Source organism: Phocoena phocoena, chromosome 6 (genome assembly GCF_963924675.1).
Source record: "Phocoena phocoena chromosome 6, mPhoPho1.1, whole genome shotgun sequence".
NCBI lineage: Eukaryota > Metazoa > Chordata > Mammalia > Artiodactyla > Phocoenidae > Phocoena > Phocoena phocoena.
Window position 1 is genome coordinate 88,178,785 of NC_089224.1, and position 27,695 is coordinate 88,206,479.

The 27,695-nt window shown below is 36.6% G+C and overlaps 1 protein-coding gene across 1 annotated transcript in view; it reads left to right on the forward strand.

Annotated features, from left to right (window-relative positions):
- The window catches only part of FSD1L (fibronectin type III and SPRY domain containing 1 like), a 46,506-nt gene extending 19,765 nt beyond the window's left edge, over positions 1 to 26,741 (forward strand). The window contains exons 6-12 of the mRNA XM_065878903.1: positions 3,314 to 3,523; positions 4,934 to 5,032; positions 9,100 to 9,229; positions 14,759 to 14,859; positions 15,314 to 15,565; positions 21,254 to 21,342; positions 26,476 to 26,741. Of these exons, the coding sequence (XP_065734975.1) occupies positions 3,314 to 3,523; positions 4,934 to 5,032; positions 9,100 to 9,229; positions 14,759 to 14,859; positions 15,314 to 15,565; positions 21,254 to 21,342; positions 26,476 to 26,598 (1,004 nt within the window). The 3' untranslated portion in view covers positions 26,599 to 26,741. The remainder of the gene's footprint in view (positions 1 to 3,313; positions 3,524 to 4,933; positions 5,033 to 9,099; positions 9,230 to 14,758; positions 14,860 to 15,313; positions 15,566 to 21,253; positions 21,343 to 26,475) is intronic.
- The last annotated feature ends 954 nt before the right edge of the window (positions 26,742 to 27,695 follow it).

Genomic DNA, 27,695 nt, shown 5'->3' on the forward strand with positions numbered 1-27,695 from the left:
GTTTCATCCTGAAGGAAGGTATAATAGGTTGTTAAAATTTATGAAAGGTGAATTCATATTACTAATTTTTTGTATTCTGCTAGAGCATAAACATTTCCTATAAGATCCAATCAGATTAACTTAAAAATGAATACCTTCATCCCTTAATAATTCCTTCTATAAACACTGCAAAAATCAACTCTATACTGAATTATGTATAGTAATGAGTTTTGGACTTATCTGAGCCTGCACATTGTAAGTGATGATGATGGATGATAATAATTACAGTCATTTTCTTCTGCTCTAAGCCATTATTTATACATTGAAACTTAGAGTTTATATCCTTTCTGAGCCTCTGCAGCCAAGAAGAGAAACATGTTTGTGGCAGTGTTGATGTCAGTTGTCCTTTTACATTCACATGCAGAGAAAAACATTAGCAAAATTCTTACACCAATGTCCACACAATTTAACTGTTGCTTTATGGAAGTTGCTGTGAATTGCTTTCCATTCTCATTTCTAAAGAGAGTTCTGTCTTTCCTAATATTTTTATATTACAAGTTTACGAACATTCATCTTCCCCTGAACTTTTATCCCACATTTGTTGAAACTCTTCTCTTCTGTTTAGAATATTGGGTGAACTTCCTACATATCAGATCCAAGTCACTCTTTTTTTTTTTTTGCGGTACACGGGCCTCTCACTGTTGTGGCCTCTCCCGTTGTGGAGCACAGGCTCCGGACGCTCAGGCTCAGTGGCCATGGCTCACGGGCCCAGCCGCTCCGCGGCATGTGGAATCTTCCCAGACCGGGGCATGAACCCGTGTCCCCTGCATCGGCAGGCAGACTCTCAACCGCTGCGCCACCAGGGAAGCCCCCAAGTCACTCTTAATTTGACCTACCACTCTTTTTTTTTAATTTAATTTTTATTTTATTTTGGAGTATGGTTGATTTACAGTGTTGTGTTAGTTTCAGGTGTAAAGCAAAGTGATTCAGTTATCCATACGCATATATCCATTTTTTCAGATTCTTTTCCCATATAGGTTATTACAGAATATTTGACTTAAATTATCTAAATTTTCTTTTTCCCTCCCAAGTTTGCTTTCTTCTGGGGCCATTATTCACAAGAAAGAAGAATCTTCTTGCTAGTACATTCTTACTGGAATGGTAGCTGAATTTGGGAGATAGCTAGTGGGGAGTTAGCTGGACCCACTTACAAATTAAGTGATTCTGTCTGTATATAAGCCTCTTGGGACATTCAGTACAGGTTTTAACTCAGCAAAACTATAAAATTACTACATGCCATAGGCCGTTACATTTCCTCACATGTAGGCACTGCACAGCATATTAAATTTATGAATGCCTGTATCTCTTCCCATAACAATGAATAGTAGTCTGTATTGCTTATATTCCGGTAACAAGGGACTAACATCTGTAATGTATTATAGGGATGAAACCCCTACAGACAGATGAAGGAAATTAATCATAATGAGAAATGATAACTATTTCTTTGTTGTCTTACTGATAAGATATATCAGATTCCAAGTATTTATTGTACAATTACACACATGCAGTAGTTCAACTTTGAAGACTATAGCTAATGGAGATCAATTGTCCCACCTCTCTCCTTTCCTCCCTTTCTTACTAGTTAGGCTTGAAGATTTAAAATGTATATCAAATTCCTTTCATCTTGGTCTTGATTATTGTATCTAAGATATTTGGTTTACTTTGTTATTTCTCACATTACTTTGAATTTTCATGTATAGAATTCCTTTGTTATAGTTTTTTAAAAAATTAATACTCTTTTTTTAAGAACAAGTTTAGGTTTATGGAAAATTGAACAGGTAATACAGAGTTACCATATACTTCCCCTCCTCCCCCACATACAGTTTCCACAGTTATTAATGTCTTGCATTAGTGTAGTACTTTTGTAGTAATTGATAAATTATTATTAGCTAAAGTCCACAGTTTACATTAGGGTTCACTCTTGTGTTATACAGTTCTACGACTTTTGATAAATGGATCATGTCATGTATCCACCACTACCTTATCATACAGAATAGTTTCACTGCCCTAAAATTCCCTTGTACTCTGCCTGTTCATCCCTTGTATCCTGCAGTCTTGCTATAAGCTTGTTAGCTCCAGGAATTTTTCTGTTGATTCTTTGAGATTTTCTACATAGACAATCATGTCATCAGCAAACAAAGACAGTTTTATTTCTTCCTTCCTAATTTGTATATATTTTACTTCTTTTCCTTGTCTTATAGCATTTAGCTAGAACTTCCAGTACAGTGTTGAGTAGGAGTGGAGAGAGGGGATGTCATTGCCTTAGGGGAAAAGTATCTAGTTTCTCAACATTAATGTTAACTGTAGGTTTTTTTGTAGATGTTCTTTATCAAGTAAAGTTCCCTAGTTTACTGAGAGCTTTTGTCATGAGTGAATGTTGGATTTTGTAAAATATTTTTTTCTCCATCTATTGATATGCTCATATAATTTTTCTTCTGATCATCTGATTTTTCTTCTACTGATGTGATAGTTTACATTAAACTAGTTTAGAATGTTGAACCAACCTTACATACTTGGAGTAAATCTTTTAAAACTTTTTTTTAGCAACAAAAGGTTTAGATACAGTACTTGCACAGTTTCACACATTTCAGACCCATCTGTATCACTGGAGGACCACATTCTCCAGTTAGCCTGCTATTTAAGTGGAACATCTGTTAATGTTGAGGAGCTATGGAAAACCTCTTTCATGGAAAAGAAATTGATTAATGTTCATTCATGTTAATTGTGATTCATTTACCTCAGTTTGTTTTAATGAATCATAGAACTCTTTGGAGAAACATTTAAAAATTCTTAAATATTTTGTGGGGTTGCGGAGTTCATTTTTGTTCAGTGTTGAGAAATTACAGTTATTTTATAAACTAGGTTTTTTAAATACATTGAAAATACCTTGAATTATTTTTATCTTTGGATTCAAAGCAAGTTATTTTATTTTGTCAATAGTGATTTAATTTATATTCTCCAGCTGTTTGAAATAGCAGATTAAAAACGTGTTGAGAAGTAACAAATCATTCTTGATTCTTTATTCTTAGCATGTTTGAATTGCTTTTTGCTAACTAGGGTTTTAATATACTTTGAATAAGTCTATGAAAAACTTTGAAACATGAATTTTAAAACAGAGCTAGAAAAATGGTTATTTTGCATTTATAAGGTATCCCTTCTCTTAGCCTGATTCAATTGAACAGTTTAAAAGCGACATGAAAAGCATAATTTGAACGACAAACATAAATACTGGATTAGTACTATAGTGAGAAACGAGCTTTTTTTTTTTCTTCAGTCCCCAAAGCTCCAGAGATAGATCCAGTAGAGTGTTTGGTGGCTGACAATTCTGTAACAGTAGCTTGGAGGATGCCAGAAGAAGATAATAAGATTGATCATTTTATACTGGAATATAGGAAAACTAATTTTGATGGACTTCCACGTGTAAAGGATGAGCGATGCTGGGAGATAATTGATAATATTAAGGGTACTGAATATACACTATCAGGTAAGATGACTGCATTTCATGAATCTCATTCTCGGAAGATAGATGTAATTGTGAAAAATATTTTGAATTACATTAAAAGATGAAGTTATTAAGTTTCTTTAGCCAAGCTGACTTTTTACATATTTATTATGGAAATGAATTTCTCTTCAAATATCAAGAAAACCTTCATTTTAATTACTTCTGGATATTTGCAATCTGGTAAAACAGTGTATTTAAAACGAACATGAAAGGATGTTCTGGAAACTGTATTTCAGAGTGACATTTAATTTTTACCTTGGTTTTCTAACAATAAAAAAAGCTGGGCTTCCCTGGTGGCGCAGTGGTTGAGAGTCCGCCTGCCGATGCAGGGGACACAGGTTCGTGCCCCGGTCCGGGAGGATCCCACATGCCGCAGAGCGGCTGGGCCCGTGAGCCATGGCCGCTGGGCTTGTGCGTCCGGAGCCTGTGCTCCACAACGGGAGAGGCCACAACAGTGAGAGGCCTGCGCACAGCAAAAAAAAAAAAAAGCTGTCAATTTTCTAGATGTATACACTACCCCGCATTTCAGTGATACTGTAAAGACTTGCCTTTACCCTTTTTTGATAACCTTCACGATAATACTTAAAGTTAAGCTGTGACTTGGTATTAGAAATTTGTGTGTTGGCCTTTTGATAGTCTTTAAAAACATATCTGCATGTATAGGGGACTTTGGGTATTTGAAATGGCCAAATGTTGCCTGAGTTGTTCAATATTTGTTTTATGTGAGCAGTAACATTAGTAGCGTTACCATTACTGAGCACTTACCATTTGTCAGGAGCTGGGCTGAAGTGTATTACACAGTACATCTCATTTAATCAGTACAATACATCTCATTTAGTCTTTACGGTGAAGAGGTTGGTTTTCTCTTTTCTATTTTAACAGATACAAAACTGTGGCTCCGTCAAGTTGTTGAAGGTCCCATAGCTAGTAATTTTTGGATTGAGCTTTTAATCTAGACCTGACTGACTTCAAAGTTTAGCCCTTAATCCTTATGCTTCACTTTCTCTTCAAATTCATTTTTCACATATGAAACAATGTGTCATAAATATAAAAAATCTATAGTGTCTGCTTTGCAGAAATTGAATATGTTATTTTAAACTGTAGTGTGTCTCCATGAATGAAACCTTACTTATGAGGCTTGAGAGTATCTTTTTATTGCTAGGTTTAAAAAGCCCAGTGATAAACTGTATAATTTATTTTGAAGAAAGTAATAGATAAATCATGATTTCTCTTATTTCAGGCATTATTACCCTTTTAACATAAATTTGTACCCTTCCTGAGTAAAAAGATAGTTCCAGGGAGGGAAAAATGTCTGTTTGAAGGTTCATACTCATACTTTTGGAGTAGATTCCTTTACTTTTCATATATGAAAGCCATTTTTCATTTTTTCAGGCCTAAAGTTTGATTCAAAGTATATGAACTTCAGAGTGCGGGCTTGTAACAGGGCTGTGGCCGGAGAGTATTCTGATCCAGTGACTCTAGAGACCAAAGGTAAGTTCAGTAGCTACTTGTACAGCATGAAACAGAACTTGACATCAGTAATTATTCCAGACTTCGTGACAGGAAACATTTCATGTATAGTTGCCTTCCTTTCCCACCTTGATTCCCCCCAGCTTACCCCCCTCTCCCCGCAAAGGAATTTTCAGCAGGAGGAATTTTAAGATGGGAAAATTAGGACTACAGTAGTGGCTTTCATTAGTTTTTCTTTTACCATGGTATTCAGATGGGTAAAATAGACTGATGATGGTGTTATGTTCTCTCATGCATACTTACTTTACAAATTTCAGTCTAGTATAAATATATTCGCATGATTGAAGTTTGCCCAGAGTTTTCCCAGAGAGTGGATTGTGACTCAATAATGGGAAAGTACGTATTCAGTTTAGTTCAGGTTCTTTTTGTTTTCTAAAATCTTATTGTAGAAATTAACATTTATATAGTTTATTAATGTTTACAAAACTCACAAGTCTTCATTTGATCATTGAAACCATCTTGAGAGATCAGTAGAATAGATATTATTGATATCCATTTTGCAGGTGAAGAAAGTGAAGTTAAAGTCTGTTCCTAGAACTAGCTTGGAAAGTTGTGAATAAGAACCGATTTACAAGTTCTGTGCCAGACCTTATTGTGGGCCTGGAATGTAAGTGCTTCTAGTCTCTGAGAACAGTTTGGATTTATTGTAGAATAGCATATTTAAACACAGAAGATTCTTCAGGTATTTACTAATTTGAAGGCCACAATGCTAGAGGTCTTTCTAGTCATGAGGTGATAATTGACTCAGTTTACTTCCAGAATCAGATTCTACACATCGTTGTTAGATAGTTGGGCCTTAGAGTGTTCCACTGACCTCTAGTTCATATAGCATTTAAATAGGGTTTGAATGCCAGAAGTTTGATATGATTTGGAGGCTGATATAAAAATATATTAGAATAAAACAAGATATGAGGTTCATAAGTTATTGACAAGACAAACTCATAAGAATATGTTTGCATCAGAAAGATTAAAAGAAACAAAACTAAGTCGAAGTAACTTAGATTAGCAAATGTTTTTATTTGAGAACTACAGATAACTTAGCCAAGAAATGCAATTACTTAGAATTACTTGTTAACAAACTGATATGATACTGTGGTTTCTTCAGAGATTTTTACCATTTCACAAATAGTCATATTTACAGGCAGATAATCCTTCCTACATAACTTGAACTGATTTTAGCCCTTGTCAGGTAAAATTGCATTATTATTAATACCCTCCCTCAAGAATATTATATGTTTTTTATTTCTTTTGTACCTTCTCATTTACTTTTTATGTTTAGTTACCAAACTTGGGCCTAAATGTGGTGAATTATACATTTCCATTCAAATTCCATAGATTCAGGAAAATGAATAACTGGCTTGTAGCTTCCTTGGAGCTGGGCTGTCTGCTCCTGTTAGCAATGTCTAGATTTTACCAGTCAAATTCTTGGTCTTAGGGTTTGTAGGGAAAGACTAAGTTGATTCTAGTCCTTTTGAGTAGTTCTCTCTGCGGGGTAAACCCCCTGGGGTTGAGTTAGACTGATACTAAACGCTGCGGCCCACTGAATCTTCTGGGACCTTCTGGGAGACTCAGAGTAAAATTATCTCTCAAGAAACTATGGGTCACAGGTTTTCTAGGGTTATTCCATACCACTGGAGTGGCCACTAATGACAACAGGAACTCCAGAGAAAAGTCAGATTTTTTAAATGCTGTGTTAAATAGTTGTTTACTAATTTTTTGACTTGTTGCAGCCCTTTTTGACCAACCAGTAGAAATAAGTATATGAGCAAAGAACTGGAGGGAAAGGGAGGGAGATGGAGATTTAATAGTTGAGGCCTACCAAAACTTCATATCCTGCCACTTGTGGTGCTTGGTGTGGAAAATAGTGAACATTGTTAATATCTGTCTCTCCAGTTGTATGTAACTCTATTTCTTCTGTTATTGGAATTGTCAAAAGTGATGAATAATATTTCTTATGACCAGAATTTTTAAAGTACATTATCCCTTACTTCCTTGTAAAGGTAAATGATGTGGTATTAATCACCAATTACTTTCTAGCCTCAAATGTTAGTGTCTATGATATAATTTTACAGTGCCTAGAAAGCAGCCACCAACACAAACTAAACACATGAAACGTATCTGTGTCTGTGTTCTAATTTTTTTGGTACTTTGTTTTCACACTTTTAAAGATGTGGAAACTAATATCTGGCTATATTACAGGGCTTATATGAGAGACAGGACTAAAATTTGAGACCTCACTTTTGAGGCCAGTCTTTTATTTGCTTTTAAACTGCATGGTATTAACCCTCTTACCTTAGAGAGCCTCTATGATTTAGTTGAGGCCTCATAAAGGGACAGTGTCCAAAAAAGAAGAGATAAAAGGTTGCACCCCTGGGACTGGAACCCATGTTTTACTGTTTGGGTGCTGTGGTATTTGATAAATTTGGTCTCAAGCGGCTTGGGGGTGATACCTGTTTTTGCTACCCTTGACTCTACTCATCTCTCCATCATCAAACACAGGGAATAGCTTTAGGATTTGTTTCTTCCCTTAGGATTTTAACAGGCAACTGGGAGTGATGGCACCTTAGAGTTATATCCAATTTTTCTTTCTCTCAAAAATGCAGATGTCCTCACATATATTAACTAATAACTAATATAGAGGTTAACCCTGTTTTCTTAAGGCAGTTCATTCTTGGTAATACAGGGTCTCAGTTTTGCTTAATCCTAACTTTTTAATAACCCACCTGTTGAGGAATTCTGTTTCCATTTTTACTGAAAAGCTGCATTATTTCGTCTTTCAGTAAGCTCTTATCTGTTTATGTGCAGATTTTGAAAGCTGTTAACTTTTTTGCATATAGTATGACATTTTCTAAAAGTGGTTATGGTCAGTAGATTTGTATTTAGAATATTTAAAATACACTGAGCAATGGGTCAGATGCATAGGTAAAATTAAAGTGCTCTTTACGAAACAGTAGAGTATAAAAGGATTCTTGATTCACTAGGTAAGCACTAGGTTCTCTATATGAATATTTTGTTGTTTGATGATGTATATTTCACAGATACACTGAAACCTTAGCTAAATCACGTATTATCCTTAAGTGAAATGGGGTATTGTAAAGGAATATTTCTTCACTGAGTACTTACCAGAAATTTCAATTTTTGGAGGGAAGTATAACTAATAAGCAGATTTATTGGTAACTATGTAGTAGATAATACCTTGTCTAAGACCCAGTTAGGGTCTTAGGATATTAAATAGGAAGAACTGTGCATTACTCAGCTGTGAATCAATACATTTCAATGATTAACCCTCAGTATCCAAGGGAGAAGGTAATACTGTGATACACTGATTTCCTAAATTAGCAGTTCTGAGTAAGTCTTGGGAATAGTACAGATAGTTCCCCTGATACCAGATAATTTGAAAAGCATAGTTTTGTTTTGGATTTTTAAAATTTGATTTCATTTAAGTAGCCCCTCTCCCCAGTCTGTTCTTTGCCATGTATGTCATCTTTAGCTCTATCAGCTGGGTTAGTTCCCTTGCTTCTGCCATCATGGCCTGTTTCTCTGTGCTTGCCTTATTTTGAAACCACTAAGAGCTTAAATATGAAATTATTAAGTGTTAGGGCATAAGAGAAAATGTGTGTGTGCCAGGCTCTATAATTTTTTACACCACATCACTTTCTCCTCATCCTTAATTCTACCAGTTCTTCTTCCTATTTAGTCATAACAATCAGCTGATGCTCTAATAATAGGAAATTGAGGCTATTGATTCCAGCAGAAGGAATAGCAGAAAGACCAGTGGCCATGAAAGTACGTTGTATTTGGTTGGAGTACAGGATAGATATATAGAGGAGAATAATGGGAAATAGAGTAGGAATTTGTAGATTACGGCTTTATCGTTGTAGACGTTAAATTTTAGGGTTAGGAATTGGAACTTTATTCTCTATATACAGTGTTAAATCCATTGAGTAGGAAAACAATGTGATGATGGTTATGCTTCAGAAACTAGAGATATGCTACATTTTTAAAAATTGAAATATTGTTTTGGTTAGCACTTAACTTCAGTTTGGATAACTCATCCTCCCATTTGAACCTGAGAGTTGAAGATACCTGTGTAGAGTGGGATCCTACTGGAGGAAAAGGTCAAGAAAGCAAAATTAAAGGAAAAGAGAACAAGGGCAGGTAAGCTAGTTTATTAAATCTGTTATCTGAATAAAATGCTTGTACATTGATTCTTACTTGGCAATAACTTAAAATGAAATTCTTGGGAAGGGTAAGCTGGGACGAAGTGAGAGAGTGGCATGGACATATATACACTACCAAATGTAAAATAGATAGCTAGTGGGAAGCAGCCGCATAGCACAGGGAGATCAGCTCGGTGCTTTGTGACCACCTAGAGGGGTGGGATAGGGAGGGTGGGAGGGAGACGCAATAGGGAGGAGATATGGGGATAGATGTATATGTATAGCTGATTCACTTTGTTATACAGCAGAAACTAACACACCATTTTAAAGCAATTATACTCCAATAAAGATGTTAAAAAAATTCTTATTAGTAACACCAAAGTGAAGCATATAATATTATCAGTACTTGAATTTGTCATTAACATTTTTCATTACTTTTTTTTAAGTTTCTTTCCTAATCCTCTTCTTACACCTTTTATTTCAGTATTCCATTACTTTAAAGTTATATCTACAGCACTTTGAACTGCTTAGAGAGAAATCCCTAGCAATAGTTCCTGAATTTTAGACTTATAGATCACCTGTCTTACCCGAAGGTCTGCAGTGAATGACAGCTATTACCATGTACAGTCCCAGTGTCTGGCCCCTGATCAGCAGCCTTATGAACAAAGAGGCAGGCTTGGGACCTTTTATTATTGTAGGACTTATTTAGATAGTCTCAAAGTATGGGGGCCTCTTTAAATAGAGATAAAGTTTGCTCAAACTAAAATAAGGTAATCACTGTGAGTTAAACAGTGAATCAAAAGAAATTCCTCAGCAGGCTTTTGATCTAATTTTACTATAAACTGTTAAATTTAAGTTGTAAAGCAGTCTCTTAACAGTTGCCTATTTTTATCTGACAGTGCCCATGTTACTTCACTGAAGAAACATACAAGGTGATGATCTATGTCTGTATAGTTCTAGGACTTAGTATATCTAGCTTGGCTGAATAACTTTTATTTTTCTTTAACCAATAAGCAGAAGCCATTGCAGCAGCATTCATAAGCTAAAATATTGGTCTGTGTAGACTGTCTGTATTGGTGGCTTATGTTTTGAATTTACAGCATTATAATGTGCTGTATATTATTTGGATTATGTTGTATACGATAACAAAATAAGCTCTGCTTTAAAGTCTTTCTTGAATTATTTTCCTTTATCTGATTTTTTTCTGCATTTACTTATACTTGGCACCTTTCTTGTTGTGCTGTATTCAATATATCTAACATTACAGCTTTGCATTTATATATATTTGACATGAGGTAGGTTTGAAGTGTCCTATGTTTTATAATAATCATGCAGTTTCAGAAGCATCAAGGATAAAAAATAAAGGTCATTACTGAAGTTATTAGGACAGTGCCAGAAAGATGAATCACTTCAAATTGCACAAGTAATAATGTGCTAATTTGAAGATACTGCATATCTTTCCCAGAAACCAGAATGTGTTCTCTTTTCAAAATTATCTTTTCTTTTTTCTAGTTTATTTGCTTATTATTGGTGAAAGTGATTTCATAGTTAGTGTATTATAAATTGTAAAGTGCTGCTGGATTTAATAGAATCAGTGACATTTCATTTGGTCATTTGGAGATTTTTAGGATACTTATGTGTAGAATTTCATCATGTTATTTCTCTTTCTCTCTTCCCTCCTTTTAAGAGTATTTTATTATGTAGGCTACTTCTGGAATGTTACATACATTTATTCTTTCCATAAATATTTGTTCACTGCAGGATGTCAGCTGGATATTTTGGAGTTTATAGGGGTAAACACTGTCCCTGCCTTCAAGGAATTTGCCCTAACTTATGTAGATGAGATATATCTCTATATATAAATAACAATAATACAAGATAGAGATGATGTGTAATAGTATGTGTGAATCAGGGAGTTTAGAGGAAGAAAGATTTCCTGAGCTGCCGCACGTTGAAGTGGTCAGTTAGGACAATAAGCCAAACTGAAAGTAACAATCAAGACTTCGTGCACTTACTGTGATAGTATAAGCTAGAGGCCACAAAGGAAAGGGTGTTAGCTCCCCCCAGGGTTCCACTTTTCACAACAGAATGGCTCAGGGTGAGGGTTAGGTAAATGAGAGCAGATGGCAGATGGTGAGTATCTGAGGGTCATCTCACTGCCCAGGAAGGCCGCAACAAAAGGCTTCTCCTATTGTTTTATGGACCTGAGGCCAAGGAAATGAGAGAGGGGGAAAGGTTAGGAGTAGAAAAGTATTGAGACAGAGTGGAGAAAAGTGTCTTCAGACTGCTCCCTGACCCCTGCCCTTTTTAAGGAGGTCTCTGAAGAAGCAGCTGGAAAGGGTCTCAGCTGGGGGCCCCCTGCTGTAAGGGGGCCTCTGAATACAGGCACCCAATCTAGGAATGCAGACATTCATATGAGCTTGGGGTTGCAGGGGGTATTGCAACTGCTTCTAGAAACCCCAGTGAACTAGCTCTGTACCAAGTCTGGGGTAGAGAAGGCAAGCATTTATAATTGCTTCTTGTTGGGCCTGAAAGATCATACATAGGATTTTGGCCTGGAGCTGGACTCTTCAGAAAAGTTATTTAGCCTGGTAGGATCTGGGAAGCCTTCATTAGTGAAATGGTATTTAGGTTGGTTCTCAAATAAGTGGAAGAATGTGTAGCGTTTGGACTTGCAGTGAGAGAAGGTGAAAGGAAAGGAAAAGGCACTGAAGCAGATTGCCTGAGTTTAAGGGACACTTGAGTGACTATATTTAGCTGGATAGTGCTCTGCAGAGGTGAGAAGGCTGGAAAAGCAGAGTGGGCCCAAATCAAGAAGAACCTGAAAAGCCAAGCTAAGGCATTTGTAGGCAGTAAGAAAGTGCTTGAAGATTTTAAAGTAGGAGAATCAGTTAGGTTTATCTCTTAACAGTGAACAAATGAATTGGGTAGCAGAGAGATCATCTGGGAAGCTGGTAAAACAATCCAGAGTAGAGGTAACAAAGAGGCTTAATTCAGATAGTTGAGTGACTGAGGTGTCTTTAAAGGATGGGATCATGTTTGCTTTAAGACAGGGGGTCCCCAAGCCCCGGGCCTGGCCGTGACCCATAACGGTCGTCTTGGGAGGGGGGGGGTGCACAGCAGGAGGTAAGTGGCAGGTGAACAAGCGAAGCTTCATCTGCCGCTCCCCATCGCTCCCCATCGCTCGCCTTGCCACCTGAACCATCCCTCCCCCGGTCCATGGAAAAATTGTCTTCCACGAAACCGGTCCCTGATTCCAGAAAGGTTGGGGACCGCTGCTTTAAAACAATAACAGCTCTTGTACTTCTTGCAAAAATGTACTTAGGGTTGGAAGTCTAGAATGCTGCAAAGGAAGACATCTCCTTATTTAATTTTTCTCTGAAATTTAAGCTGCCATTCTTAGCAGTTATATCTGTTTTTCTTTTTGCCATGCTTTCCCTTTATTTCTTTACTACTGGTAAGTTATAAATTTTTTTTGTTTTATGAATGCAGTGATTTGATATAATTGAAATCTTATTTTTTTAAACATCTTTGGGATTTGATCTATTTTGAGTTTTGGGGAGTTAGTGAGAGGCCTTAATGCTGTCCAGTTTACCGTATCATATAATTTGATAAAGGGAGGGCAGGTTGCATCTTGTCCATTTTAGTAGAAGAAGTGCTTTATAATACTTGATATTATCCTGTGCCTGGATTTGGGTAATTGCTGTTTTTCTTTTTAAGAAGAAAAGATACAGAACAAAAACACTGGGTCGGCCAAAAATTTCTTTCAGTGTTTAAGTAAAAATAAAATACCTATTTTTCATTTTCGCCCAGAACTTTATTGAACAGTGTATTCATCATTTTGTTCCACTGCCTTCGGCCATTTTTCAGGAAATGTCATAATTCCATCTTCCCAGAACGTTTTATCTTTTTGAGCAGAGAACTGTTCCAGGTGCCTTTTGCAGTCTTCCAAGGAATTGACATTTTTTCCATTAAGAGAACTTTGTAAAGACCGAAATAAATGGAAATCCAAAGGTGCAGTGTCTGGTGAATACGGTGGTTGAATCAGAACTTCCCAGCCAAGCTGTAGCAGGTTTTGCCTGGTCATCAAAGAAACATGTAGTCTTGCGTTATACTTTTGGAAGATTATGCGTTTTCTGTTGACAAATTCTGGACGCTTTTCATCGAGTGCTGCTTTCAGTTGGTCTAACTGGGAGCAGTACTTGTTGGAATTAATTGTTTGGTTTTCTGGAAGGAGCTCATCATAGAGAACTCCCTTCCAATCCCACCATATACACAACATCACCCTCTTTGGATGAAGACTGGCCTGTGGTGTGGTTGGTGGTGGTTCATTTCACTTGCCCCATGATCTCTTCCCTTCCACAATATTGAACAGTATCCACTTTTAATTGCCTGTCACAATTTGTTTTAAAAACGAAGCATTATCATTATGTTTCGGTAGAGAATCGCACGCAGAAACATGGTCAAGAAGGTTTTTTTCACTTATGTGGAACCCAAACATCAAAGCGATTAACGTAACCGAGCTCATGCAAATGATTTTCAGTGCTTGATTTGGATATTTTGAGTAGGTCGGCTATCTCCCATGTCGTTGATTGTTCTCAATTAATGTCTCGATTTGATTGCTATCAACTTCAACTGGCCTACCCAACCGTGGTATGTTATCCAGTGAGAAATCTCTAGCACGAAACTTTGCAAACGACTTTTGACACGTTTGATCAGTCACAGCACCTTCTCCATACACTGCACAAATCTTTTTTTGCATTTCAGTTGCGTTTTTATCTTTCTTGAAATAATAAGGCATAATATGCTGAAAATGTTGCTTTTTTTCTTCCATCTTCAGTATTAAAATGACTACACAAAAATTCACCGATTTTGATGTTTTTTTTTAAATGCACACTGATATGATAGCTGTCACAATATAGTCTAACAAAACTGTTTCGAATGAAGTTAAAGACAACTAAGCGCTAGTAGAGCCATCTTATGGAAAAAAGCTGCACGAACCTTTTGGCCAACCCAATACCTACTGCTTATAAAAAAGGTTATTTAGTTTTGATTCTAATAAGTCTTAAAAAGAAAAATAGCAATTACCCAAATCCATGCACAGGATAATAACGTATTATAAAGCATTTCTCCTACCAAAATAAGTCTTGCTTTTCATCTAAATTTAACTGCAAGAAATGTAAGCTATAATCCATTATCTTTCTTGAGTTCTTTTTTTTCCCCTTGAGTTCTTTTTTTCCCTTTTTGTATTGTCTCATATTTCAACTGTATGTTCTTTGTACAAGCCTTGCTCAGTCTGCATGGTATTAGTGTTTTTAGCATGCTTTATGTTGATGACTTCTTACATTTAAGTGTTATAATTGACAAATCTGTTTAATAATAAATAATTCAAATAAAATTAAATGTTGCTATTTGTGCAGCGTGATTAGAAATCTTTAGAAAGATTTATTTCTTGATTTGTAATTTTAGTTTGTGAAACATGTGCAACATAGAATATTTGTTTTTCTTTTTGTTCCTGTTTATCTAGAAGTGGTACACCATCCCCTAAACGGACATCCATAGGCTCCAGGCCACCAGCAGTAAGAGGCAGCAGAGATCGTTTTACTGGGGAATCATATACAGTGCTGGGTAGGATAAACATAATAGTTCTTCATTATCTCAGATTAAAGGCATCGTAGTCACATTGGTGGACTTTACACTCAGTGGTGGAGTGGCTGCCTGTGTATTGAATGAATTGTTGCCAAAGTTTCTCCCTCTTGAAGCTTAATTACTTTGGTGGGTTTTCAAATTGTCTTTTTATTGATATGTTTTAAATTCTGCTTCAGTTTACATAGTGCTCCACATTTATAACTCTTGAGAGGATAGTAATGAAGAAAAGTTCTGAAGCGTTTTATATTCAGAAAAGTTAGCAGTAAATGTACAAGTCATTATAGCAGATACTCTGCATTTAGTGTCTGTGTGTTAGCATGATTTTTCTCCTGAATCAGATTTTTTGTGCCATTTTGTGGGACAAGATATAGGTAAAACTCTGTGACTCATAGGGAAGAGGTAAGAGTCAAATTTACCTTCTGATCTTTTGTAGGAGACACTGCAATTGAAAGTGGACAACATTACTGGGAGGTCAAGGCCCAGAAGGATTGTAAATCCTACAGCGTGGGAGTAGCATACAAGACTTTGGGGAAATTTGACCAATTAGGAAAGACAAACACTAGTTGGTGTATCCATGTCAACAACTGGCTACAAAACACATTTGCGGCAAAGCATAATAATAAAGTCAAAGCCTTGGATGTTACAGTTCCTGAAAGAATAGGTGTATTTTGTGATTTTGATGGGGGTAAGTTTACTGATTTTCTCCTAAGTTATTTCATCATCGTTGCTTGTATTTCAGTACTTTTCATTAGTAATCATCTCTACAGAATTTCCATTAGTATTGTGGTAAGGGTATTTTGACCTTCTAGGATTTGATCACAAACATAATTTCAGCTCTGTAATTGACTGAAAGGGCACGCGATGTCTGCTTGCAGGCCTGCAAAAGCACTCATCTATAATATACTAAGTAAGTTTGAAAAAGAGATTTTGCTAATTTTAGTCTTGAGCCTTAAAATTTCTTATGCCCGTTTTAATTCCTCCTTTACCTTGTTTTATTACTTGTTAAGAGTGGTAGAGTCAGATTTTTTGAGTTGGAATAGACCTTAGAAATTACCCAATCCATTTGCCACATAGTATAAAATCCTTATTACATTGTATCTGCATGTAGTTGCCAACTCCTATGCTGGAACTTTTCTGTGTGAAGCTAATTGTCTTAGAAGGCAGCCTGTTTCGCTGTAGGATAACACTTGGTTAGAAGGTTTTTCTTAAATCAACTCACTTTGTCTTCTCAGTAACTTCTGAGACTGTTGCTCTTAAATTTTGACGTCTGAAGAAACACAGAATTATGTTCCCTAATTCATACTTACATTACAGTAAGTCCCCTACATATGAACCTTCAAGTTGTGAACTCTCAAAGATGTGAATGTGCGTTCGCGTGTCCAATCATGTAAGTTAGTTCAAGAGTCTAGTGTACATTGTCACGTGTATACGTCCTCTATAAGTGGTTGTGCTTTTGTGTACTCTACAGTACTGTATAGGGTACAGTAGTACAGTACCTTTATTTCAAGCCCAGGATGTCAGGAAGCAAGCCTAAAAGCAGCAGTGATGTAGCTGGTACTACTAAGAAGAGCCAAGCGATAAGGATGGAAACAAAAGTGAAAATAATTGAGAGAGTGGAGCAAGGTGAAAGGATGGTAGACATCGCTCATTCTTACAACGCGAATTGTTCAACCATCAGCACAGTTCTAAAGAACAAGGACAAGATCGGACACGCGAAGTCTGCTGTGCCGAAGATGTCAACAGTAGTATTGAAGAAGCGTGGAAAAGTGATGGAGGAGATGGAGAAACTTCTCAGTGTGTGGATGCAGGATCAGCATCAGTGCTGAGTCCTGCTCAGCTTAATGCTGATTCAAGAGAAAGCTAAAAGCCTTTATGAAGACTTGAAGAAGAAACGTGGCGAAGAATCAGAGGGCACACCTTTTAATGCCAGCCATGGCTGGTTTCATCGGTTCAAGGCTAGAGCCAACCTTCAAAACCTAGAAGTAGGTGGCGAGGCAGCAAGTGCAGATATGGTAGCTGCTCGGGAATTTCCTGAAACGCTTCGAGAAATTATTGATGAAGGCACATATTTATCCAAGCAGGTGTTTAATGTGGATGAGACAGAACTGTACTGGAAGAGGATGCCAGACTGAAGTTACATCAGTAAGGAGGAAAAGCTGATGTCAGGCTATAAAGCAGCAAAGTATAGGCTAACTCTGTTGTTTGGTGGCAATGCTTCCGGCAATATGCAGCTGAAGCCTCTCTTAGTTTATCATTCAGAGAACCCAACAATCCTTAAACACATAGCCAAAGGCTCTCTTCCTGTTGTGTGGAAGAGTAATAACCCCAAGCCTGAGTTACACAGGCCATTTTCCAGGACTGGTTTTTCTAGCACCTTATCCCAGAGGTAGAGAAATATTGCTTGGCAAAGGACATCCCATTCAACATTCTTTTGCTACTCCGGGCCACCCCCCATTCACGGATGATTTTCATCCCAACCTCAAAGTAGTGCATCTGTCACCAAATACTATGTTGCTCATCCAACCTAGGGACCAGGGAGTTATACCAACTTTTAAGAAATATTATTTACATCACACTTTTCATCAGGCAGTAAAGGCGAGTGACGGATCAGAAACAACCTTGCAGCAATTTTGGAAGGACTGTAACATCTACAAGGTCATAAAAAATATGGGCTTTGCTTGGCGTGAGGTTATGGCCATCACCATGAATGAAGTTTGGAAGAACCTTTGCCCACAGTTTGTTCATGATTTTCGTGGATTTGAGAAGGTGGATGAGGAGTCCAAAGAGGTCTTCAGCAACTTAGTGACCCTCAGCGAGTAGCTGGTGCTAGATCTGCAAGAGGACGACTTCAATGAATTCCTTGCTGTGCAACACAAGAAGCTTACTAATGAAGACTTGATTGAACTGGAGGCCCAGAGAAAGGATGACGAGAAAAGAGGAAGAACAGGTAACTGAAGAACTGAAGAGATTCATGACGCAGGAAATGGCAAGGGGATTTTCTTTATTTGAGGAGGCACTGTTAGTTTTTGAGGCACAGGACCGGAACGTAGAACGGTATACAAAGGTTGCAGCAGAATTCAGAATGCAATCCAGTGCTACCGTGTCATCTATAATGAGAAAAAAAGAGCTACTCCCCAGACATCACTGGATCGTTTTTTCAAGAGGGTGGATAGAATTAAATCAAGCAAGGAACCAGGACCTCTGCCATCAACGTCAGCCCTGAGTGGAATTGCGGCTTGCCCTCCGTCTCCTGTTGCTGACGATCCTTCAGCTCTGTCATCTCCCACCTCCTCTCCCTCTTCCAGTCAGTAACACTTCTTGCCTGTTCACTTGATGCCAGCCCCTGTATGCCAGCTGTTGTACTGTACAACTGTACTTTTCAAGGTACTGTACTGTAAGATTTTAAATGTTTTCTTTACTTTTGTGTTTGTTTTTTATGTATTATTTGTGTGAAAAGTATTATAAACCTGTTACAGTACAGTATTATATAGCCAATTGTGTTAGTTTGGTACCTAGGCTAACTTTGTTGGACTTAGGAACAAATTGGACTTACGAACACGCTCTCAGAATGGAACTCATTCATATGTAAGGGACTTACTGTATAATCCTTATTTGTTTAAAAACTACTAACATTGCTTCTCTTGCCCTGTTTTTCCAGACTGTACATTCCCTATACCATTAGCTGTTCCTTTTATAATTTAATTTTTCCAAACCCTTATTATCTCCTGTGGTTGTATGCTATGTCTATATATTTTAAAGGTTGGTTCTCAAAGTCGAACACACAACTTCTGACCTTCATAGGTTAGTGATTTGGCCGCATAATTTCTAGTAATATGACTTACCAGCACTGTAGATCAATATTGAGCTTGTAGCCACCTAATCCACTAGATCTTTTTCCATGCAGTTCTGTCAGATTATCTTTTTTTCTCTGATATTGTCAGTGTAGGGGTGTTTTTTTGTTGTTTATAACTCAAATGAAGAATATTATATTTGTCCTTAAGTTTCATCTTAATAGATTTGGCCAATCTTTCCCTCCTGTTAAGATCATCTAAAAATTAACTTGGTGGGGTTATTTTTTGCAAAATTTCTTTAGGCTTTTTGAGTTAGGTATTTGATAAGTATCTTCTCTACTGTCATCTAAATATTTATAAAACTTTTGAAGATGAGGTACTGTTGAACTAGGGAACAAAAGTAATTCCCTAAATGCTTCTCTCCAAGTTGACACTTAGAGCTAATAAAACGAAGTTTTACCATTTTAGTTAACATTGTGTCCAGATGATTCCATGAGGCATCAACCTGGTTACTCAAACAAAAAAGTAAACAAATTGATTTTGGTTTGATTTATTTTTAGTGATAGTGATGACATGTCAGTTTTGCTGCATCTTTTTTATTTACTCCTTTGAATCAGATAAATATTTTCCTCAGGATAACTAGTAAATTTATTGGCGCACATTTTTTTTTCTTTTTCAACTACCAAGATAGCGTTTGCTTATCTTCTCTTTTCCCATACTTGGTGGTTCCTTAAAGATAGTAGTAAGAAGTATAATTGTTAATCTAGAGCATAGGGTATAGGAAGAAATTGTAATGTAGGATGGGATCAGATTCTGAGGGCCTTGAAAAATAATAATAGGCTAATCTTTTTTTTAGTAGTTGGTGGGGGGGCTTCTGTTCATTTTAGAAAACTGTAGTCATATGATTGTAATATAGTTTTAGAAATATTAGACAGTAAATGGTTAAATGTAGAAGAGACTGCAAACATTGATAGGGGAAGACTTTTCAAGGAGGTGGTCTTTATATAGACAGGACCATGTCTGTTTTGTTAAGTATTATGTCCTTATTGCCGGACAAGTGCTTCGCATAGTGAGCCCTTAATAAGTATTTGTTGAGTGATTAGTGGTAAGAGGGATCTGAGCAGTGAGGAATCAAGAAGAATGAATTTGATGGTGTGAAAGTAGAATTCATAGGACTTGATAACTAAATATGGATTGGAAGAACTGAAGATGACTGAGGTTTCATCCAGTGTGATCAACAGGGTGATAGTATCATCAACAGGATAGGGAGCATAGAGTCCTGGGGAGAGATGAGATGCCAGCAGGACAGCCATGTGGCATTATTTAGCTGAAGCTACATATTAGAAATGGCATCACGAATGGCCAGTGAATATTGCACAGAACAGTTAAGCATTATTGCTCTGCTGTGTACTAACTTTGTGACCATATATAGGTTGCTTGATATTTTGAGGTAATGTGTATAAATCACCCAGTTATTTAATAGTAGGCATAAATGTTAGTTTCTTTTCTCTTCTTCTCTGTTTAGTGGCAGCAGTGGGAGCATTGTAGAGAGAAAGAGCCTGGACAAGCATCTACACTTATTTTTTTTTAATTAACATATGACTATTTTGATAGCATCACTAAGAGTTCCCACTAATAGAAATAGTTGTGCATATTACATGTTGGGTATGGATTTAAGCTCCTTTTGCATATTGTTCTCACTTAATCCTTATAACTATCCTAAAAGGTCAGAATTATTAATCTCATGTAACAGATGAGGAAACTGAGGCTCAGAGAGGTTAAGTGAGAAGCATCTAGAAAGATGGGTTTGAAAGAGCAATGAGGTGATCTGTTTCCTCCCTGGGAGTCTGACCACTGTTGATGCCCCTGTTTCTGGCTTTAAGCATCTACATTTAGAATAGGAGAAAAAGAGACAGAAGATATCCTCAGGATTAGGAAACAAACCAAGAGAATAGTCATGAGAGAAGAGTTTGAAGAAGTGATAACAGTTGTGAGGATGCCATCAGGTTGGACAGTTAGGTGGTCAGAAAGAGTGATTTAGTTGCATGATCATTGTTGAAAGACGGACTGTGAGGAGATTTTAAGAATTAACAAAGTTGAAGCGGTGATAACTATACCATGATTTCAGAAACTCAGGTATAAGCATGGCTTCAAGTAGTTAGAAGACAAAGTTTCATAGAGTAAACCTTAAATGGTGATAGGATTTGGGTGGAAAGGCTGATTATATAATAAAAATGAAGAAGAAATAACCATGGCTTTTACTGGGCTAAGGAAGCCATTTGTTAAATAATGATAAAATAAATAGTCTATAGTTGAGTAAGTAGAATAGTGCCAGATTATGCAAGCCCTACGGAGATCTTGAAAACCAGGGAAAGAAAACTGGATTTGGGCTTTTTCTTAAGCATGTTTACTACTGATTTGCAAGTGAGAATTACTAAGGCCAGTCCTCATAGTGACAAAAAAATTAATGCCAAAATGTGCATTTGGTTATTACTTTTTATGCATGATTTTATGTTAGACTTAATTAGATATTATGATTTTTTTCAATAATAAATCAGACTTTTTTTTCTCCTTCCTTTTAGGTCAACTTTCTTTCTATGATGCAAACTCAAAACATTTGTTGTATTCCTTTAAGACAAAATTTACTCAGCCAGTACTACCTGGTTTCATGGTTAGTACATAATTTATATTTTATTTGGTTTGGCAACTTTAAGGAGAACAATCTATGCTGTATATTTGGGGAAGCACAATACCTTATTTTTTCTTTATAGTCCTCTCCCTTTCCCCAGTCCACCTCTCCCAAATCTGTGTTTGTCTGTATATTTTTGGTATATTTTATTGAAATGAGTGTTAAGACACAAAAGTCTGCAAACCATAAGCGTGTAGTTTGATCAATATTCATAGGACCGCACTCAATTTTGTAACCAGCATCTAGGTCAAAAAACGGAGCATTGTGCCCATTTCCAGCCCCCAGAGGCCCTCCTCCAAAGTGGTTACTGTCTTGAGTTTTTGTACCATAAATTCATTTGCCTTCTTTTCAACTTTGTATAAATGGAATCATACAGTATCTTTTTGGCTCAATATTATGTTTGTGAGATTTATCCATGTTCTTCTATGTGGTGATAGTTCACATAGTTTTCTATTGTATGTATATGTATAGTTTTCCATTATATGACTATATCATAATTTATTTACCCATTCTAATTTAGTTGGATACTTGGGTGGTTTCCCATTGGAGACATTTACAAATAGAACTTCTATAAATATTCTTGTTAATGTTTTTTGGTAGATATGTATATGTATTTCCAATGGGTATATAATTAGGATTGAGGTTACTAGATCATATGGTATGTGTGTAACCAACTGTAGTAGAGTTTTCCAAAGACGTTGGTTATACTAATTTACCAGCAGCAGTATATGAGAGTTTGAATTCCTCCACATCTTTATCAGCACTTGGTATTGTCTTTTTAAAAATTTGTATCCTTCTAATGGGTATGATATATTACATTGTGGTTTTCATGTGCATTTCCTTGGTGATTAGTGCTGTTGAACACCTTTTAATATGTTTATTGACTGTTTGGATATATTCTTTTGTGAAATGATTGCTCAAGTCTTTTGCCTGTATTTCTGTTGGATTTTCTTCCTCTTTCTTATTGATTGTTTTGGAGTTATTTCTATAGTCTGAGTCTTTTGCCGGATATATGTATTGCAGTTATCTTTTCCACTCTGGCTTTCCTTTCCCCTCTCTTATTGGTGTCTTTTGAGGAACAAAAGTTGTTGATTTTTATGTTGCTCAGTTTATCCGTTTTTTCATTTATGGTTAGCACTTTTTGTGTTCAGTCTAAAAAATTTTTATTCACTCCCAACGTCATGAAAATACTGTGTTTTCTTCTAAAAGCAAAATTTTCCTTATACATTTAGACATAGACTGCATTTACAATACAAGTACAATATAGAAATGATATGTTTGGTATGATGTTAAGGTTGAAATATGTTCTTTAATTCCATATGGATAGCTGCTTATTCCATCTACTTATTCATTTACTGAGATCATCCTTTTTCCACTGCAGTACAATCTTTGTAAAATATTAGATGACTATCTATGTGTGGTAGACTGAATATATGTATGTCTATATACACGTGTATAATTTCAGGACTACTCAATTTGAGAAAACATCATGATTTTCCACACAAAATGAAACTTGGTTTTGAATTTATATTTTTATTAAGGAAATATTACTGCTTCTCCTAATTCCTTTATCTGTTGCATTTCCCTATAAGATTAGGCCACTGTGGGGAGTTCTGCAATCCAGTTAAGATCATCATTATTCTGGCTAGAACTTTCCTTAATTTGGGGGCTGCTTCTCCAGATCAGGATGGTGTATTTCCATTGCAGACTTGGTGGAATGTTTATATGTGTGTTCTTCGACAGTCACCCCCAACTGTAACTCCTAAACTGTAAGGATAAAGTATTCAGGTTATATGTGGGTTTAAAATACAGTACTTTTAAATCTCACAATTGATAATGATTATTTACCCTAGATACCATAAAGTCATAAAATAAGTTTAAAAGAATGCTAATAGGGGCTTCCCTGGTGGTGCAGTGGTTGAGAGTCTGCCTGCCGATGCAGGGGACGCGGGTTCGTGCCCCGGTCCGGGAAGATCCCACATGCCGCGGAGCGGCTGGGTCTGTGAGCCATGGCCGCTGAGCCTGTGCTCCGCAACGGGAGAGCCCACAACAGTGAGAGGCGCGCGTACCACAAAAAAAAAGAATGCTAATAACGAAGACTCCTAGATTTCCCTTAAAAAATAAAAATGATTAGTGAATAAAGTTATTGTTTGTAGTACCATACTTAGGGATATTGGAAAGGTTATTTTCTTTTTAACCTCTGCATATGATTTATTTTTGGCTGTTTTTCCAAATTGGTCACTCAAGGACAGTATTTTTACCATGTGGAATTCAAAGTTATTTTTCCCCTAGGTCTCAGATATGCTTTTTTTTTTTTTTTTTTTTGCGGTATGTGGGCCTCTCAACTGTTGTGGCCTCTCCTGTTGCGGAGCACAGGCTCAGCGGCCATGGCTCACAGGCCCAGCCGCTCCGCGGCATGTGGGATCTTCCCGGACCGGGGCACAAACCCGTGTCCCCTGCATCAGCAGGCGGACTCTCAACCACTGCGCCACCAGGGAAGCCCTCAGATATGCTTTTTAAAAGGGTAGATTTCATGTTTAATTTGAGTCTATCTCAGGAAAGTAGGTAGTGAGTTTATTCATTGTTTTTTCATTCCAAATGATGAAACTATAATTACATTAGTGAATGTCATGCTTTTTTCATGTGCTTATTTGCCGTTTGTATAATTTCTTTGGTGAAGTATCTTAAAATATTTTGCTCATTTTTTACAATTGGGTTACTTGTTTTCTTATTATTGAGTTTTAAGATATCTTTATGTATTCTGGATAAATCCTTTATCAAATAAATGTTTTGCAAATATTTTCTCCCAGTCTCTGATTTTTTTCCATTTTCTTGACATTTCAAAGAGAAGTTTTTCATTTTGATTAAGTCTAGTTTATCGATTATTTTTCTTTTATGGATCATGCTTTGCCCAACTCAAGGCCACAAAGATATTTTCTTTTGTTTTCTCCTTGTAGTTTTATAATTTTAGGTTTTACATTTAGGTCTGGGATCCATTTTGAGTTAACTTTTATATATGGTATAGAGCATGGTTTGAGATCTATTTTTTTTTAACATCTTTATTGGAGTATAATTGCTTTACAATGGTGTGTTTCTGCTTTATAACAAAGTGAATCAGCTATACATATACATATATCCCCATATCTCCTCCCTCTTGTGTCTCCCTCCCACCGTCCCTATCCCTTTTTGCATATGAATGTCCACATGTTCCAGTGCCACTTACTGAAAAAGACTAAACTTTCTCCATTGATTTTCCCTTCCACCTTTGTGCTAGATATTTTGAGTAAATATTTTTTTAAATCAAATAATTTTCAATAAAATAAGATAGTAGTTTTATAATCAGTTGCTTTTATATTTTTTAATTTATTTTTTATTGAAGTATAGTTAATTTACAATGTTGTATTAATTTCTGCTGTACAGCAAAATGAGTCAGGTATACACATATATACATTCTTTTTTTCTTTTGGCCACACAGCTTGCGGGATCTTAGTTCACCAACCAGGGATTGAACCCAGGCCTTGGCAGTGAAAGTGCCTAATCCTAACAATTGGACTGTCAGGGAACTCCCCTACACATTCTTTTTTATATTATTTCCATTATGGCTTATCCCAGGTTACTGAATATAGTTCCCTGTGCTATACAGTAGGATCTTGTTGTTTATCCATTCTATATATAATAGTTTGAATCTACTAACCCAAAACTCCCAGTCCATCCCTCCCCTACCCCCCCATCCCTCAGACATAAAGAACAGCAACCACAGGTCTGTTCTTTATGTCTGTGAGTCTGTTCCTGTTTCGTAGATAGGTTCATTTGTGCCATATTGGTTTTTTGTTTTTTGGCTATGCCATGTGTCATGTGGGATCTTAGTTCCCCGACCAGGGATCAAACCCGTGCCCCCTGCATTGGAAGCACAGAGTCCTAACCACTGGACCGCCAGGGAAGTCCCATGTTTTTGTCTTGTTTTTGTATTTTAAGAGTTATCATGGGCTTCCCTGGTGGCGCAGTGGTTGAGAGTCCACCTGCCGATGCAGGGGACACAGGTTCGTGCTCCGGTCCGGGAAGATCCCACATGCCGCGGAGCGGCTGGGCCCGTGAGCCATGGCCGCTGAGCCTGCGCGTCCGGAGCCTGTGCTCAGCAACGGGAGTGGCCACAACAGTGAGAGGCCCGAGTTCCGAAAAAAAAAAAAAAAAAAGAGTTATCATTACCTTCTGTCATTAATATTTTAGAATGTTAATTATATAGTTATACATTTCACAGGTCAGCAAATTCTTTGTAACTATGCTATAGTTACTTAGTAAATATTTAATACTTTAGGATATAGTTGAAGTTGGGAATACTTAAAAAATTTCTAGACTCTCCCTCGATTTATGCTTATGTCTGCTACATAAATGGCAGTTGATGACAGTTTAACTGATTCATATTTTCACATTTTAATTCTCTTGACTGTATTCCAAATAAGTTATAGTTTACTGAATGACAGCTGCTCTGTTCACAAGTGAAGCAGTTTTATGTTTCATAAACTCATTCACATTTATGATAATAGAATATGGCAAGTGTATCTGGATATTGTCATTTGCATTTTCCTCTGACAACCTTAAAGAATTATAAAAGAGTTCTTATTGTTAACAAGCTAGGGAAGAAACTCATGGAATTACTCTGTTAACAGAGGGGTGTTAAATTCCTATAGTGTCAGGCCACACCTCGTTCTCAAAATCTAAAGCAGTAATTGGGGTAAAGAAGTTGACTCTTTGTGCACTTCTCTTGGTTGTGAACGTTAGCATCAATAATAATAATGTCTTTTGCCTAGATTCATCCAATTTAGTCTCTAAATTTCTACAGCCCTTACTTCCCTTTCTTGTGTGCAGCTCCAGTGGGTTCTGCTCTCATAGAGACTTCCTTTGGTCTCTTGGAAAGTCTAAAAGACTTCTTTGGTTCTAGAAGACTCTTGAGTTAGCCTTTCCACTTCCCCTCAGTTCACATACAAAGGTTATCAGTTTGGAATTTGATAATGTTCACTTATGTGGCATTTTGCCTTTCAAATAGAAATATAAGGATCATTTAAGTTTTCATTTGATTTGAAATCTGACTGGAGCTTTGTTTTTGTCCTTTCTTAGGTTTGGTGCGGTGGACTTTCTTTGAATACTGGGATGCAGGTTCCAAGTGCTGTGAGAACACTTCAGAAAAGTGAAAATGGAATGACTGGTTCGGCTAGCAGCCTAAACAATATTACTCAGTAATGCCTATTCAGAATATGTTTACCTTCCCTCACCCCTTCTTGAACGGGTGGCCTTTTCTGTGCAGTTACTAATCACAGAAATTTTTGAGTGGTGGAAATCAGGTTTGCTACATTCTGCTTTAAGGTGTGGGATCTGTTAGCATCAAGCATCTAGTATGAAGCATTCACAGGAACCTGCTGAGCAATATCAGAGAAGCAAGCAGACATCGAGCAAGAAACTGATGTTTTGAAGAGTAAATGGGAGAAAAAGGCAGTGTTTAAGTAGTTACATAGAAACTCATTTTTGTGTTTCTTGGATTACTTTGGTTCTTCTAATACGTTTAGTTACATATGGTAGCCCTAGGACCTGAGGGAAAAGCATTTAAATCTTGTCTTCTTTCCTCTGTACTTTCTCTTTTTTAATGTCATCACTACCTGTTATTTAGTTCTTACACTGAAGCTTGAAAACTATACAGTCCTCTGTGGTTTTCTAAAAATGGAAATAATTGTTTGGGGGCGCTAGAAAGGTTTTCTTACAATAGTTTATTTTTCCCCTTTTATAAACAAGCTGAGGTTTGCTAAATTATCCTCTTTTGTTTGACTGGATTGAATATCATTTTCTCTTTTCCAAATATTGTGATATTTCTCTTATGGTTATAACTCAAAAAAGAAAGTGGGTAGGAAGTTTCTAGACAAAATAGCTTAAAATCACCCAGATTTCAGTTTTTTACCTGCTGCAAAGGGATATTCTTTATATGTTACCCTGTTTAATCAGACTTTTCTTTCCATCGTTTTGGATGATGGGTAAGATTTTTTAATGCTTTATATTTTCTGATTTTTTGTCTAGTTTAATACTACCTTTAGTAGTTACCTTTGGTAAATTCCCACTTGAATTTGGTAATAACTGATTTTTAACATTTCTAGGAAGATGAAAGTTTATTAAAGCTGTATAGTAAGTAGAGAAAGCTACCTATTCAAGTTTTATCTACGAGGAATAGGTTATAAAGGGAGGTGCCTAAAACTGTTCTTTACTGAAGTCATTTAATCTGCTTTTTAATAAGATGGAATGGTTTAAACAACTGTTTTGAAAAACTACAAATCTCTGACTTATTTGGCACA